Source organism: Gopherus evgoodei, chromosome 8, assembly GCF_007399415.2.
Source record: "Gopherus evgoodei ecotype Sinaloan lineage chromosome 8, rGopEvg1_v1.p, whole genome shotgun sequence".
NCBI classification, from domain to species: Eukaryota; Metazoa; Chordata; order Testudines; family Testudinidae; genus Gopherus; species Gopherus evgoodei.
This window is the reverse complement of record NC_044329.1, coordinates 107,357,634-107,373,915: the sequence shown is the minus strand read 5'-3', so window position 1 is coordinate 107,373,915 and position 16,282 is coordinate 107,357,634. Positions and strand designations below refer to the sequence as shown.

The window sequence follows — 16,282 nt, the reverse complement described above, 5'->3', positions numbered from 1 at the left end:
ACAGGTTTTATTTGCCTTACAATAGCATCTAGAGCTCCAGGCCTCTGTATAATACTAATGCCTAGATCTCATACAGTGTGTTTCATCAGCGGATCTCAAAGCAGGCCGCAGTCTGTGCCCCATTTACCCTCACGCCACCCCTGGGAGGCAGAGCAGTGCTATTATCCCCCTGGACAGAGGCACAGAAAGGTTAGGCGACTTTCCAAAGGCCACACTGGGTGGTGGAAACCCAGGTTTCCCAAAACCTAAGCTTGTCCCCTAATCACTGGACCATCCTTTCTCTCCTGTTTTGCTAGGCACTATATAAACTAACACTGAGCAGCTAAATGTCCCTTCTGGCCTTGGGATCTGTGACTGTAACAGAGACAGGTCCTTGCCCAAGGACGTTATAGGATTGTGAGCAGGAGGGGAGGCAGAGCCCAGAGTGGGGAAGGAGGGACCCAGGAGACAGACTCTATGACAAGTTGGTTCACACTAGGGAAAAGTTGGAGAAGTCCTGTGCTAGGCCCCCCTGCCGTTCAGAATTAGCCAAGTCCTCTCTCTGGGGCTGGGCTTAGTTAGCGTGTTCTACAGATCACTGCAGCAATGCTTAGCCCAGGGACCTGCTGGCCAGTAATAAGATAATACTCGCCACTTGAGGCTTTCAATGCATTCTATGGAGGTGAAGGAGCATTGAAACCAATCCCTGGTCATCTGTGAATGCCACCGTTTGTCATTATGGGGCATGCTGGGGCCATTCAAGACTTCAACAGCAGGAACAGAACTTGCACTCTCCCACTCCGCCAAAGTACAGGAGTGGTTCACCATATAGGGCCAATGACACACGGTTGAGTCATTCCAATTTCATCCACTGGAGAGTATTGATGTGTGTCATATGCCAATTCACTACACTATTGCAGAGAAGGATGCTCTGGTGGTGAGGGTGCTCACCTGCAACTTCAGAGCCCCAGGTTCAATTCCCTGCTCCTCCAGAGTGCCTGGGTGACCTTGGGCAACCCTGGCCCTCAGTTCCCCTTTTGTGCAATGGGGATAACACTGCCCTGACTCACAGGCATGTGGTGAGAACAAACACATACGGATTACCAGGCACTCAGATACTGTGACAAGTGTGTGTGTGGGAGGGGCTGAGATAAGCAACTAGATAGACCCTCCCCACTTCATAGCTACAGAAAGTGAACTCTGGGGTGGTCATGTGAGTCACACCAGCGAGTGAGCGGCAGAGCCCAGAATAAAGAGCCACGTCTCCTGATTCCCAGGCCCTGTTATAGCCACTTCACCACCGTGCTTCAACCCGGTAAGAGGAGCAAAAAAGGAGTTTGGCTGAGAGAGCAGGAGCAGGGCAAGAGGGGCTCGGAGGCAGCCACTCTCTGCAGATCCTACATCCCCCAATTCGCCACTTGAAAGGACTGACTGAGTCTCTGACCTGAAACACAGTCAGCAGCTGTCAAGGCTGCACACAAATTGGCCATCTCAGCTGCTTCTCCATTGATTTTCAGTGTTCCATTCTGCGGCGGGTGAGAAAACGGTCATTAGTTTAACTGCCAACGGGCTCACACTGGCCTCGCACAAAAGGACGCTGGACTTGGGAAGCAGCAGCCAGCCTGGATTGGAGGAAAGTGTGATAGGTGTATATTCCAAATGAACAACAACAACAACAAATATCTAGATAGGAGCTTCATGAAAGGGTGCACGAAAGAAATCCCTCTCACCATGGCCAGGGGCAAGCATCTGCCCTATGTTATACGGGTTAGACCAGACGACTAATGTCTCCTGTGTGCAGCAGGGGCATTGTAGATTAGTGGTTAGAGTGGGACCCTGAAAGTTCTGTTCCAGGCCCTGCTACTGACTTGCAGTTTGACCTCAAGCAAGTCACTTAGTCTACCTCTGCCTCAGTTTCCCCCTTCTGAAAAGCAAGATAAGTTCATTCATCTTGCTAAAATGTATTGAGGTCCTTTGCTGAAAGGGGCGATTTAGGTACAAAATATTATTTTCTCATTCTTACAATTCACACCGGGACACGGCCAGCAAGCTCCCTCCCCCCCAAACAAATAAACAAAGACCCGAGACATATTGAAACGGTGCGAGGATGTTAGCACTGAAACTTCCACTTATTGTGTCTTAAAGGAAAGAGCATTAGGGAGGGGAAGTGGTTTATTATAGCAACAGTTTTTTTCCCTCTCATCCTCTTCAGCTTCCTGGTCTTTAATAGTGTTTGGAGCCAGAGGCAGAAAAGAGCAGCTCCCAGATGAGACAAGCTTAGCACGGCTCCCACTGTCTCAGCCAGAGGGAGGCTGTTTGGGGGCGCACGGGGGCTCAGCTGCTCAGCTCCAGCCCATGGGATTCCGGTTGGAGTCTTGGCTGCACAAATAAGCCATATTTTTCACGTGTATAGCAGAGAAAAGCACTTTACAAAAATGACTAGCTAGATCTTACTGAGTGATTTGGTCTTCTACACACCACCCTGGCAAAATGCAGCCATCTCTGGGACAGACTAGAGCAGCGGCCAGCCAGCACACGGTCCAGGGGAGGGCAGTTTTGGAGAAGGAAGCCAGGGCAGATCCCCCTGCTCACAAGAGAAGTGCCCTGAGCTATTTATGGATCACACAAAGCAGATGGGACCTTGATTTTCCGTCACTTCTGAAAGTGAGTGAATTGCACAGAGGTCCGGGGTGCCTTTGGCAGTCAGCGCCCTCTCACAGCTGTGAGTGATGCCCACGGCAACTGCCTCAGTTTCTCTCCCCCCACCGTCAGTCATCTGACCTTGGGCAGGGTGGCTTCCTCTTAGGACTCCAGCTGAGTTGTCTATAACCTCTCCCCTTGAGGGGCAGTAAAATGTCCAACAGACCAGGAGCCCAGTCACCCCAGCAAAGAGGCAATAATCCCAGCCCCCATAGACTCCAGACCCCTTGGCTCCAAGAGGTTTTACTATCCCCTTGGCTGGCAGATGGTAGGAGACCCCAGCCAGGCCTGCTTACTCCTCTGGGTTCCAAGGGACCCTGCATTAGGCAGCAGGGACTGGCTCCTCACAATCCTTTGCTGCTTCCCAGTCCAGCGCTCCTGTAACCCTCTTCCAGACTCACAGTTTCTGATTCTCTTTCTCTGGAAGTCCGACTTGCGGCCGCTCTTCCGCTGAAGGAGCCTCTCCTTAGCCAAGAGAGCTGGCCTACTCATTAACCTTTGTGTGGTCATGGCAGCCTGCAGTCTATGCACCCCACGACCCAGGACTCACTTTCTCTGACTCAGAAGAAGAACTTACCTTGCTGAGGTTTGAATCACTGAGTCAGAGTATTTGACCTAAGACTTGGCCCCCAGGTGGTCACCCACAGAGCAAGCCCACCTGCTGAGCACGTGAGCTATCAAGGATGGTTGGGTCTGTTGGATGCCAATTAAGAGATGCACCAAGAGCCAAGGAAGATGAAGTTACACCAAGGATGAATCCAGCCTGTTCCCCTTCAGATGAACACCAGCATCATCGTACCAAGCAGTTCAGTCCCTTGTGGCCTCTGTGGACTCCATCAGTCACTCCTTCTGGCAAATAAGCTATCTGCTTTGAAATCCTTTGAGCATCTTCAGGCCCCCATTCCAGCCACGTGACACTCCCGCGTTCGAGTAGCCGGGAATCAATCCAGCAGGAACCACAATGGGATGGAATAATTATTGAGATGCAGCTCATCAATACCGAACAAGCTCATTTTGATTAGTGCCATTAGGAAGAGGAGCTAATCAGCCTGAGGTGCTATTTGCCAGGGCTCCAGGCCATTAGATCAGAATTAGTTCATCTTAACCTACTGATAGGGACGTCACATGAACCTGAGTGCTCTTTGGCCAGCTGAGCTACCATACCCTGAGTTACAATCACAGTGATGAGGCAGAATAGTTAATTAGGGACCTGGATAGGTTTCTTCCCCACCCACCTCTCCCCAAACTTCCACAGACCTAGATTTTCTGTAACTCCCTTGCATCAGCCATGTGGCACTACAAGGACACTGTGCAGTGCTCAGAGGCAGGCGGAAGCCTGATCGGGTCAGGAGATAAAGTCTCTCATAGCCGAGCAGTTGGGGAGGACAGTGGAGTTAAAGGCATGGATATAGCCTTTAACTCCACTGAGCCTGCAAACAGATCTGCGAAGGAGGAACTCTGTGCTCATGTGGAGCCCTCTCCATTCAAATGACCCTTCATCTCATCCCAATTCTCCGCATCCACAAAATCATAGATGTGTCGGGCTGGAAGGGACTCCAAGCGGTCATCAAATCTAGTGCCCTGCACTGTGGCAGGACCGAATAAAACTAGACCATTCCTGACGAGTGTTTGTCCAACCTGTACTTAAAAATCTCCAGTGATGGGGATTCCACCACCTCCCTTGGAAACCTGTTCCAGAGCTTAACTCCCCTTAGAGTTAGCAAATTTTTCCTAATATCTAACCTAAATCTTTCTTGCTGCAGATTAAGCCCATTACTTCTTCTCCTACCTTTAGTGGACACAGAAAACAACTGTGCTCCTTATATTGGCCCTTAACATACTTGAAGACTTTCATCAGATCCCTCGTCAGTCTTCTTTCCACAAGAAGCAACATGCCCAGATTTTTTTTAACGTTTCCTCATAGAGCTCAGGTTTTCTAATACTTTGATCATTTTGGTTGCTCTCCTGTGGACTCTCTCCAATTTGTCCACATTTTTCCTAGAGTGTGGCATCCAGAATTGGACACAGTATTCCAGCCGAGGTCTCACCAGTGCTGAGTAGAGCAGAACAATTACCTCCAAGGTCATACATGAAACACGCCTGCTAATATACCCCAGAATTATACATATCAGCCATTTTTTGCAACTGCATCACACTGTTGATTCATATTCAATTTGTCATCCATTGTAACCCCCAGATCCTTTTTGACAGTACTACTACCTAACGAATTATTCCCCGTTTTGTAGCTGCAGATTGGATTTTTCCTTCATAAGCGCTTTGCACTCATCTTTCTGTCACCGTGGCTGGCATCCAACCAGGTGGGCTGACCTAAGTTATTGTTGTGATTGTGGTAGCATGCAAGGCCCCCAGCCAAGGATCAGGGCCCTATTAAATGTGGCATTGTACAATCAGAGACCCTGTCCCTGGAGAGCTCACAAGCTTGCATATAGACAACAGGTGAATAAACAGACATGCAAGCATGGGTGAGGACAAGGCAACGGTATGGAGAGGTGTGTTTGCACAGGTTAGGAACCAGGGCAGTCTCAGTGGCCACATGGTCACCAACCCAACTGATACCAGGAGGTATTTTTTGGGTGCTCTGGAGGAGGCAGGGTTTAAGGAACGACTTAAAAAGAGGATCAGGTGGTGGTTTGGTGAGTTCTTCCTAAGCATAAGGGAAAAAGCATGGAGGTGCTCATGGAAAAAATGGAGAAGAGGGTGATCAAGGCAGGTACTGCTGGCAATGTGAAAATAATACAATGGAAACGAACAGCAGGGTTCAATGGCGAAGGGCCATTAAGGTGAGGACAAAGACTTTGTTGGAGGAATAGGCCTCGTGCTCTCTCTCTGCAGCGAGGTGAATTTCACCCCCATGTGAAGTAGGCAACTTCTTACCAAAGGCTCCAGCTCCCGGTGGTCAATGAGGCTGAACTCTTTGATGAAGTAGTAAAAGTGCTTGTAGCAGGTGTTGACATGGGCCTCGGCGCCCATGCTGATGATACTATCGAAGTGATGGATGTAGACGTGCACGAAGACTCGGAAGAGGCGGGTGAGGATCTTGGTGCACACCTGCTGGAAGTTCTTGGGGAAGGGGACCCCTGCAAGGCAGAAGCAAAAGCCATTTTCAGCGTTTAAGCATTTGACAGTTTCCAAACAAGTAACATTCAAAAGGCTTGATACATCATCATCACAGTAACAATATGGAGCAGTCCACCTCACTATTTATTACACTGATGAGTGTCATTTTACCACTTCCTGGCACTTCTCCCATCTGCTTGTGTCCAACTGTTGTCTCTAATCCAACCCTTAAGCACATTTGAGAGTCTTTACAAGAACAGGGTCTAGTTTTATGCCCTGTGAGAAGCTCCACTGAGGACACTGGGAAGAACCACCATGGGTTTTGGATCAGGACCACAGTTAAGAGCTGTTCAAGAAACAGAATATTTCTTTTGTGGGAAGTTTTGAAATGACTTTTCATTCTGAATCAGAATTAAATGTCAAAAGGAGCCAGAAATTTTGCTATGTGAAAAAAGACCAAAAGAGGGTTTTTAACTGGAAAGATCAACATGGCAAATTACCATATTTTAGACGCAAACAAAAATTTTACAAAACATCGATGCGAAATGTTTTGGCTTCGTTTTCAAGTGGCCATTCAAAATGCAGCATTTTGTTTTGATTCTCCCAACTGGGAAATTTCATCCAATCAACATTTTTCCGGCAGAAAATTCCAAACCTGGCAAAGCCACGTTTTCCAATGCGAAGATTTTTCAGTAAAAACAAAAATGCCGCCAACTCCACCCACAAGGCATAAAGTTAAGCACATGCTTAAGTGCTTGCCTGGTCTTAGACTGTAATTTCTTTAGCCCAGTGGCTGTCTTTTCATGGAAAGTGTGCACAATGCCTAGCACAACGGAGCCTTGACCCCTGATTGGACCCCCAGAGGTGATACTGTAATACCAATAATTATCAGTAACAATAACAACCATCAAAGCTCTTAAAAGACATTAGCTAATGAATCCTCCCAAATTCCTGTGAGAGGCGCACGTTATTAAAGCTGGCTGCATGCTTTAAAATGACAACAGTTTGTTGTCCAGCCACCTTTTCATCCAAAATTGAAAACACACCTGTCTTTTGACTATTGACATTATTAGCTCTTTAGGTCGGGGCTGTGCCTCAGCCGGAGTACGTCTCCACTGCAGCTGGGAGCATGTTTCGCAGTGCAGGTACACAGACACGCGCTAGCGCTGCTCAAGCTAGCACAATAAAATAGCAGTGTGGTCCGGGGGAGCACAGGCAGCGGTTCAGGCTAGCCACCCGAATACGCACGCAGGTTTGTACTCAGGCGATTAGCCCAAGCCACCGCCCACGCTACCCTGGCTACATGGCTCTTTTTAGCGTGCTAGCTTGAGCCGAGCGAGCGGATGTCTGTCTACCTGCGCTGAGCAGCACGCTCCCAGCTGCAGTGTAGAAGTATGTGCAGCCCAATGGGGCCCTGATCTCAGTTGGGGCCTCTAGGTGCTAGGGGAACACAAATAATAATTCCTCCAGGGGGCACATAGCCACAGTTCTCGTGTCTCCTTGATGGAGCTGTAAATACCTGCTAACACCAGCAGGTGCCCTATCCAGCTATTCTGCCCAAATGCACCTTGGCCGAAAGGAGTGCTAACTCCAGGAGTCTGGCTGCCCATGCACAGCGAGCTGGGAGAAAGGATCCCACTCCCCGCACCATACAAGCCTGCAGAGACGCAACTAGACTCAAGCTCAGAGAAGATTCAGCTAAACTTGTCCGAGGTGACCCAGCAAGACAGTGGCCGTTGTGGGTTTATGCCATAGAAGTTCCAGGATTCTAGAGCTACATTTAATCCGTCAGATTGTGCCAGGCCTTTGCCCAGTGGTTTCAATGGAAGTTACCTGGGAACATGGAGAAGCGGATCTAGAGCAGCAGCCGCTTTGCAGAAGGGAAATCTCAGCGTGGCAGGTTTGCCGACGGGCAGCGCAAGTAAACCCAATCCAATTCCAGCCCCAGCCCCCTAGCCCTATTATGTATATTTAACCATGGCTGAAAACAAGCTCCAGGCCAAAGATTGAGCTGTAGAACCAGGCTTTATAAGATATAAACATAAGAGCTCCATTAACGGTGCTCTTTCACTTCCGCTCACTATTAGGCACCACTTTCAACGACTCGCTGAGGAAGTGCCGGCAGCCAGGCATTGGTTTTCTGCACCATGCTTTCAAGTGGGCTATGCTAAGTGTCTCGTTCCCCCCTCCCCAGCCCTTTGAAGTCATGCCTCCCTGGAAACGTAGCAAGAGGCTGTTGAATCAATAAAGCTGCCCAGCCTAATGAAGCACAGACTGGCATTTAAAAACATCTCAGCGGAGTTGCATCTGCACAACGCAGCTTCTTCCGATGAACCCCCGGTGCGTCACTGAAGATGAATGAGCACTTGTCAATTACAGGCACGTTCACCACTGTCCAGCAGCTCTCTGTGTATTAGTGCATAAAGCACTACTATTTAACCATGGGAAAAGTGTCCTGGTTGGATCTCGGTGAGTCCAACTACCATGACAGGCCCAAGTCATGAAGTTTGGACCTGGATGCAGAGTTCAAGGGGGTACGGTTTGGGTTTCGTTTTGGCCGGCTCTCACAGCCAAAGAGTGCTAGATAGAGGAAATGGGACTAGGCGGCGTTAAATAGGGACCAGCTGAAAAATTTGGCTCCATCTGAAGATTAGAAGAGGTGTTTTAAAAATCCAGATCTACCCTTTCTCCCTGACCTATAAGTCAACCTCCTCTCAGAGGCTCAGGGGATCTAGTGAATTTCACCTACAGGATTCCGGGTCAAATCCAGCCTAGCTTGGTAGTTACTAAATGTTTACCAGTCGGTGGCAAAACAGGTTGGCTGATCTCAGCCTTGTTCCCACCTGACAAGTGTCTGCCTCATTCAAAGATACCATGGCTAGTCTCGGAAGAGGAGGACATGGATAGACGAAAATTTCCCACAGCTGAAAATCTCTGTTTGGTGGGAAGTTTTGAAAATATTGGTTTGGAATGAAAACAAAATTCTGAAATGCCAAAATGTCCCATGAAATGGAAACCCTAAGTTTTGACCAGGTCTATTCACAATAGCCTCAGCTTCACTGTAGCTACTACAGGCACTGTGTTCTGTGACTGATACTTGTCCATCTCTTTCCACCCGAAAATCACTCTTCTTTTCTTTTAAAGCCGTTTTCTAGCTAAGACTTGACCGAGAATTAGGCAACTTCTTCATAAAGGAATTCTTAAGCTCTGTTTTCAAGCAGCACTGACTGCTTGCTCTCCTCCCGGGCAACCGCTGGGTTCTTCAGCAAGAGAGAGTTTGAAGAGAAAAGATTTTTCCATAATCCTCCATTCACAAAAGTCAGCACTTCAAAAGGCCAAAACTCAGAGTGCAGCCAACACCACCGCTGGGCTAAATCCGAGATGTACTTAAGAGGAGAGAACCAGACTACAATCTGTTTCCAAAAACACAGTTATCCCTAAGCTCTGCAAACTATCGGAAACATAATGATGAAGCACAACACCACAGGGGGTCCCCTTCCCATACATTGATTAAAAAAGCTGCACAGTATTCATGTCATTTATAGAGCCGACAGACCAGATTCTGATCTCACTTACGCTAGTGTAGATCGGGAGAGGCTCTGCTAGGTTTAATGGAATTACACTTGATTTTCACAGGTCCTGGGCTAAATTCTGCTCTGTTTTCTTTAACTAAAACACACTCCGCCCTCTGGTTTGTTGTTTGTTTTTTACCCTTTTGCTAGAATATGAGACAAGATTTGCACGGCAGATTATCAATAAGAAAAGACGCAGTTAGGATTTTGCATCAAGTCTTTTATTGCTTTCATGGAAGCTGGGTGAACAGTGAATACCTAACCGAGAAAATTAAACTATCATGTGGACAGTTAAGGATTAAATTGATCGTAGAGGATTATAGGACTGGCCTGTGGTTAAGGTAATGGATGGAAACTCCAGAGCTTCGGGTTCTGTTCCTGGCTCTGTCGCAGACTATGTATAACCAGCAGCAAGTCCCTTTATCTTTCCACCCCCGCAGCTGTAAAACAGAGCTAAGACTCCTGCCTTACCGAGAGTGTAAGATTTTTGGGGCAGGGACTGTCCCTCACTGTGTGTTTGTACAGCCCCTAGCACAGTGAGGCCCCGATTTTGCCTGGAGACTGAGGGCACTAATAATGTAGCTGAGGATATATGAAATTCTGCCTCTAAGGAAACCAAACCACACCCCAAGGTCTATTTCACAGTAATACAAACCTTGCATTGAGGACAACAGGATCTGGTCAGAGTAAAAAAACCTCAGTGACGGTATCAGATCCAGCCCATTATTCATTTGGTGGTTAAGGAGTCATATCAAAGGCATTAGTTTCCATCTTTAGTGCTTTAAAGGGAAGATGTGGCTAGGGCCAGGGCCTGCCCCAGGCTAGCAATCTGTATGTGTTGCTAGGAATCTGTTCCCTTTGTCCTGCGCCTTTAACTGTCAAGATATGGGCCCCCTGCCTGTCTGCTGGGGGACAAGGCTGTGAGGTGATTTCATGAGATGAGCAGTTTTGCCCTCTAGAATAGCAAAGCAAGCAAGCAGCTTGTTTGCTTTCCCCACAGTCTGGAGGCTCTAGGTGAACTGGGGCTCTCTTTGGGTCTGATCCAAAGCCCACTGCAGGCTGTTGGAGTCTTCCACTGACCTCAGCAGGCTCTGGATCAAGCCCTTGATTTGATCAAGTAAAAGCCCTAAATATTTGAGATGAGCAGCTCACCTGGAGGCAGAGCTGCTGTTCCCGCGTACAGAGGGAAGGCAGAACATCACGGCCCTGGGGGACTAAGATGAGGCTAGAAGACAATGAAGCAGCAGCCAGCAACACTCCCTTTAATAAAGAGGATCCATCACGGTTAGTGATGTTTAAAGAGTGTGTGTTTTCGGCATTACCACTGGGAAATACCCTCTGCTCTCCAGGGGGCCTTCAGAGATGAATGGTGTTCATAACACTACCAGGGACTCAGCAAGGGGCTGTTGTGAAGGAAGCAGTGAATGCTGCAGCTCTGTGTTTGTGACCTAGCCCACGTCCACACTACAGGGTAAAATCGATGTTATTAAAATCGATTTTATAAAGCAGGCTTTATAAAATCGATTTTGCGCGTCCACACTAGGGCTACTTACATCGATGTTGAGCGTCCATGTTCCCTGGCGTCCATGTTTTCCCTGAGCGTTGCACTCTGGGTACCTATCCCACAGTTCCTGCACGGGTCCCTGCCCTTTGGAATTATGGGTTACTAGCCCAGTGCATGATGGGATCAAAGTCCCCGTCCTGGGTGGTTCTGGGTACAGCCCCCCCCCCTTCCTGTAAACGGCACACAGTCAGTTCGCGCTGTTTTTACTGGCTGCAGTGAGGGAAACGCCATTTTGCAGCAAGCATGGATCCAGGTCTGCTCTTGTCCTTGATCGCGAATGCTGTAAATAATTCACGCATTCTCGTTCTATCACTGCTGACCCATGATGCAGAAATGCAAGAGAGAATGCTTGAATGCGGGGACGACAGCGATGACGAACTGGAGAACGAGTTTTCTGACACCCCGGGCCCCTGCACGTTGGAGCTCCTGACGGTTATGGGTGAGGTTCTACCCGTTCCGCGCCACTTTTGGGCACGGGAAACAAGCACTGACTGGTGGGACCGCATAGTCCTGCAGGTGTGGGACGATTCGCAGTGGCTGCGGAACTTTCGCATGCGTAAGAGCACTTTCTTTGAACTTTGTGACTCGCTTTCTCCTGTCCTGAAGCGGCATAACACCAGGATGAGACCAGCCCTCACAGTGGAAAAGCGAGTGGCAATAGCCATATGGAAGCTTGCAACGCCAGACAGCTACCGGTCAGTCGGGAATCAATTTGGAGTGGGCAAATCTACTGTGGGGGCTGCTGTGCTGGAAGTATCCAAAGCAATCATTAAGCTGCTGCTTCGAAAGGTTGTGACTCTGGGAAACGTGCAGGCCATTGTGGATGGCTTTGCTGCAATGGGATTCCCTAACTGTGGGGGGGCCATAGATGGAACCCACATCCCTATTTTGGCACCGGAACACCAGGGTGCCCAGTACATTAACCGCAAGGGGTACTTTTCGATGGTTCTGCAAGCCCTGGTGGATCACAAGGGACGTTTCACCAACATCCACGTGGGATGGCCAGGAAGGGTTCACGACGCACGTGTCTTCAGGAGCACTACACTGTTTAAACGGCTGCAGCAAGGGACCTACTTCCCTGATCAGAGAATAACAGTTGGAGATGTCCAAATGCCTATAGTTATCCTTGGGGACCCAGCCTACCCCTTGATGCCCTGGCTAATGAAGCCATACACAGGCAGCCTTGACAGTGCTCAGTTGTTTAATTACAGGCTGAGCAAGTGCAGAATGGTGGTAGAATGTGCATTTGGCAGGCTTAAGGCGAGATGGCGAACGCTCCTCACTCGCTCAGATCTTAGCCAAACCAATATCCCCTTTGTCATTGCTGCTTGCTGTGTGCTCCACAATCTCTGTGAGAGCAAGGGGGAGGCCTTTATAGCGGGGTGGGAGACTGAGGTAAACCACCTGGCCGCTGATTATGCGCAGCCGGACACCAGGGCAATTAGAAGATCTCACCAGGATGCTGTGCGCATCAGAGAAGCACTGAAAAGTAGCTTCCTCATGGGCCAGGGTACAGTTTGACTGCTGATTTTCCTTTCAATTGATTGCTGCCCTCCCCGTCTATGCGGTGTTGCTGCTGCAAGATACTTTGCCTGCAGCATTCCTCAATTGCTTGCTTAGTTTACTTGCGAGAGCTGTCCATTGGAAAACATATAATTCTGTATTTCCCAATTATTACCTACCTCCACCATTAGCTGCTTCCGTCTGCTGCTAGGCACAGGACCTGCAACCTTCCTTAACTGCTTTTTTATTGAAAATAAAGTTATTACTATGTGTTACAAGAATTGTGTTCTTTATTTAAAAACAGATCGTTTCATCAATCAAGCATCATGCTTGTTGTTACAATACTGTGCTTGAAATTTCATAACTCAGCGTTCTATGGTGGACGGAGCGAGGGAGGTTTGGAGGAAGGGGGAGGGAGGTTTGAAAGAAGAAAGTGCATCAGAGTAGACAGAACAAGAATTCTCATGGACCAGGGTACGGTATGGCTGCTTTCTTTGTTTTCCCTTTATTACCCATATCCCCAATTGTCAAATCCTGATGCTGATAACTAGCTTCCGTGCAGCTTTCCAAAGCTGCTTGCTTCAGTTCATTACCAAACTACAGTCACACTTCCTTAATAGCATGACCTGAGAGTAAAAATAGGCAAAGGTGCCATGGGAGAAGTTTGGATCATTAGAGGAGGGAAAAAACAGGACACAAAGGGCTTTTCAATCTAATGAAAGCCTTCTGGTTGGAGTGTCCGCAGCAGTGGAGGGGGCTGGTGTAGAGAGCCTTCCCCCACGCGTTCTTACACGCCTGGTTCTGGAAGGTGTGGGACAGGGTGAGTACTGAGGGAGGTTATACACGGGCTGTAGGGGCATTCTGAAACCACGGAGCTCTTGCAGCATATCACGGAGGATGTCAGTCTGATCACGAAGAAGATCCAGAGTTGCTGCTCGCCAGCGCTGATCTTCCTGCCACCTGACATCATTTTTGGCGTCCCTCCTGTCTTCGCGTTGGTCCCTCCTGTCTTCGCGTTGACTGGCAGCCTCCCTGTACTTTGCGACCAATTGCTTCCAGTCTCCCTGCTGAGCTCTCTCTGTACGGGTCACTGCCATAATTTCGGTGAACATGTCCTCACGCGTCCTCCTTTTCCTCAATCTTCTTATGATACCCCCCCCACGTGGATGAGAAGCGAGAGGGAGGCTGGAGAAATGTGCAGCTGTGTGTGGGGGGGTGGGGTTTGGAAAGAGTGATAAAAGAATCATGAGACACATTTCACACAACCATTCATACAGTCTTTCTCCTCACTGACCTGTGCCTGTTACCGAACCTTGAACATTTTACTTTACCACAAGGTCACCTTAGGATTCCTTTAATACTTATTGCTTGTGGCTGAGGACAGAGAGTTCTGCTCAGACGCAGGTCAGGGAAGCACACAGACCTTGTCCGGAGAAAATGGGAAGTTAATAATGGCTAGTAATCCCTGTAGTAGATTGTACTGGTAATCAAGCTACTGTCCTTCCCTGCTTTGCTCTCGCGTTCCCCGAACAAGCAGGTCTCCTTGCCTGCGGTTTGCTGGGTGGTTCGTGGAACGGGAGAGCAAACCGCGGCGAGGCTGCTCTCCTTCCCTGCTTTGCTCTCGCCTTCCCCGAACAAGCAGGTCTCCTTGCCTGCGGTTTGCTGGTTGGTTCGGGGAACCGGAGAGCAAACCGCGGCAAGGCTGCTCTCCTTCCCTGCTTTGCTCTCGCATTCCCCGAACAAGCAGGTCTCCTTGCCTGCGGTTTGCTGGTTGGTTCGGGGAACCGGAGAGCAAACCGCGGCGAGGCTGCTCTCCTTCCCTGCTTTGCTCTCGCCTTCCCCGAACAAGCAGGTCTCCTTGCCTGCGGTTTGCTGGGTGGTTCGTGGAACGGGAGAGCAAACCGCGGCAAGGCTGCTCTCCTTCCCTGCTTTGCTCTCGCATTCCCCGAACAAGCAGGATGGAGACTTTTCTAAAAACCACCTCATGGGTCAGTGTTTTAGGAAAGGTAAGAAAAATTACACTCACCAGAGGATGGTCCCTCAGCTTCATTTTCTGGAGTACTGCCTTGAGATGGCTGGCAGGGAACCTCAGTAAGGGTGAGGAAAAGATCCTGGCTGTTTGGGGGGATAAAATGCTCTGTGCTCTCTGCTGGAGCCTCCTCCTCTTGGTCCTCATCATCCTGATCATCGCCATCAAATAAATCTTCCGTAGTTGCAGGAATCACGACGCCCACCTCTGAATCAACAGACAAGGGGGGGTTCGTCGTTGCGCTGTTCCCCAATATTGCGTTAAGCTCGTCGTAGAACCGGCATGTTTTGGGGGCAGAGCCTGACCTGCCCTTTGCTGCTTTGGTCTTCTGATACGCCTGTCTGAGCTCTTTCACTTTCACTCGGCACTGTAACGAGTCCCTGGTATGTCCCCTCTCCCGCATGGCATTAGAAATTTTTTCAAAGGTTTTCTCATTTCGTCTACTGGAACGCAGTTCTGAAAGCACCGACTCTTCTCCCCATACAGCTATCAGATCCTGTAACTCCTGTGTGCTCCATGCTGGAGCTCTTTTCCTATTTTCAGGAGACTGCATTGTTCTCTCTGCTGCTGTGAGCTCCATGCTGTGCAAGCAGGAAATGGAATTTCAAAGTTCCCGGGGCTTTTCCTGTTTACCTGGCCAGCAGAAGAGTACCTTTACCTGTGTAGAGCGGCCACTAGAGCACTGTGGGATACGTCCCGGAGGCCATTAACTTTGATGGCCGTCCACACTATCATAAAATCGATTTTAAAAAATCGATTTTGGGGTTACTCCTCTCGTTTTGATGGAGTTCCAAAATCGATTTTAGGGACCCTTAAAATCGATTTTATGCACTCTGTAGTGTGGACGGTTACAGCTTAAAATCGATTTAAAGCTCTTAAAATCGATTTAAAGCTCTAGTCTGGCCCTGGCCCTAGTGTTGGTTATGCATCCTGCTTCCCTGATCCCTTTTCCGACCAAAACAAGAAGCAAGGAAGAAACTTGATCCAACTGGCCCGTTTTAGTTTGTGCTGCAAACAAACAGTGAGGCGGTGCTTATAAAATCAGAGCACGAGGTAAAAGCAGGTCGGGGGGCTGAGGTGGGAAATAAACTCTGTTTCCCAGAGCTAGTATTGTCAGAGGACTAGAGTCTTTGCTCAGGCTGAGTTTACACTTGGAGCAGGATCAAAGGGAGCGGGAAAGGTAGCTTTACACCACTCTGGGTTCCAGGGCTGGCCAGAAACCAGTCCAGATATATGAGTGCCTTAGAGCAGCCTCGGGGCTGCTCTAACTTAGATCTGGTTGCCAACAGCTCTGAGGGGACATTCCAGCAGCTGGGTACCACTGGGGTATAAAGACACTCTGACTGCACCCCTTTTTTCATGAGAATACCCAATGCACCGGGGCAAGGGAGGTGCCACCAAGCTACATCACCGAAGAATTCTCTCTGGGCAAGGGGCAATTTAGAGAGGGCAAATTCTCAAGTGCTTTGTGACACCAAGCCAGTGATTGGTAGGGAATGGAAGTTCCCTGTTCAGACTAGGAGATGGAGGAGTCCACTACTGAGAACGCAGAGACACTGTCTTCCCAGCCAGAGTCACTTCCTGTGTGCTCACTCCCAAACTTCTCTTTAAAAGATCAACAATCACATGGCCAAGAATTTACATTGCTCTGCCATCGCTTTCTGCAAGACTGTTCTTCCACTGATCACTACACCTGTGCTAGTTCCGTGGAGCTCAATGCCCAGCCCTCTGGAGGGATGAACGCCCAACGAGACAAAAACGGGGGGGGAGGGGGAATGTTTGCATGAACTCCCATGCGCCAAATTCATCAGCTCCAGTTATCATGGCCCAAGACTGATAGGCTATTCCACATTTCTG

General features: G+C 49.0%; 1 protein-coding gene across 9 annotated transcripts in view; it reads right to left on the bottom strand.

Moving 5' to 3' along the window:
* The window catches only part of MOB3C (MOB kinase activator 3C), an 82,981-nt gene that overhangs the window by 8,473 nt on the left and 58,226 nt on the right, over positions 1-16,282 (bottom strand). For 7 of the 9 annotated variants that reach the window (XM_030572515.1, XM_030572512.1, XM_030572519.1 and 4 more), the window contains exon 3: positions 5,575-5,777. The exons of 1 other annotated variant lie outside the window; for it this stretch is intronic. In XM_030572515.1, coding sequence (XP_030428375.1) covers positions 5,575-5,777 — 203 coding nt within the window. Of the gene's footprint in view, positions 1-5,574; positions 5,778-16,282 lie in introns of those variants that run through there. One more of the 9 variants, XR_004001589.1, reaches the window with a different exon arrangement.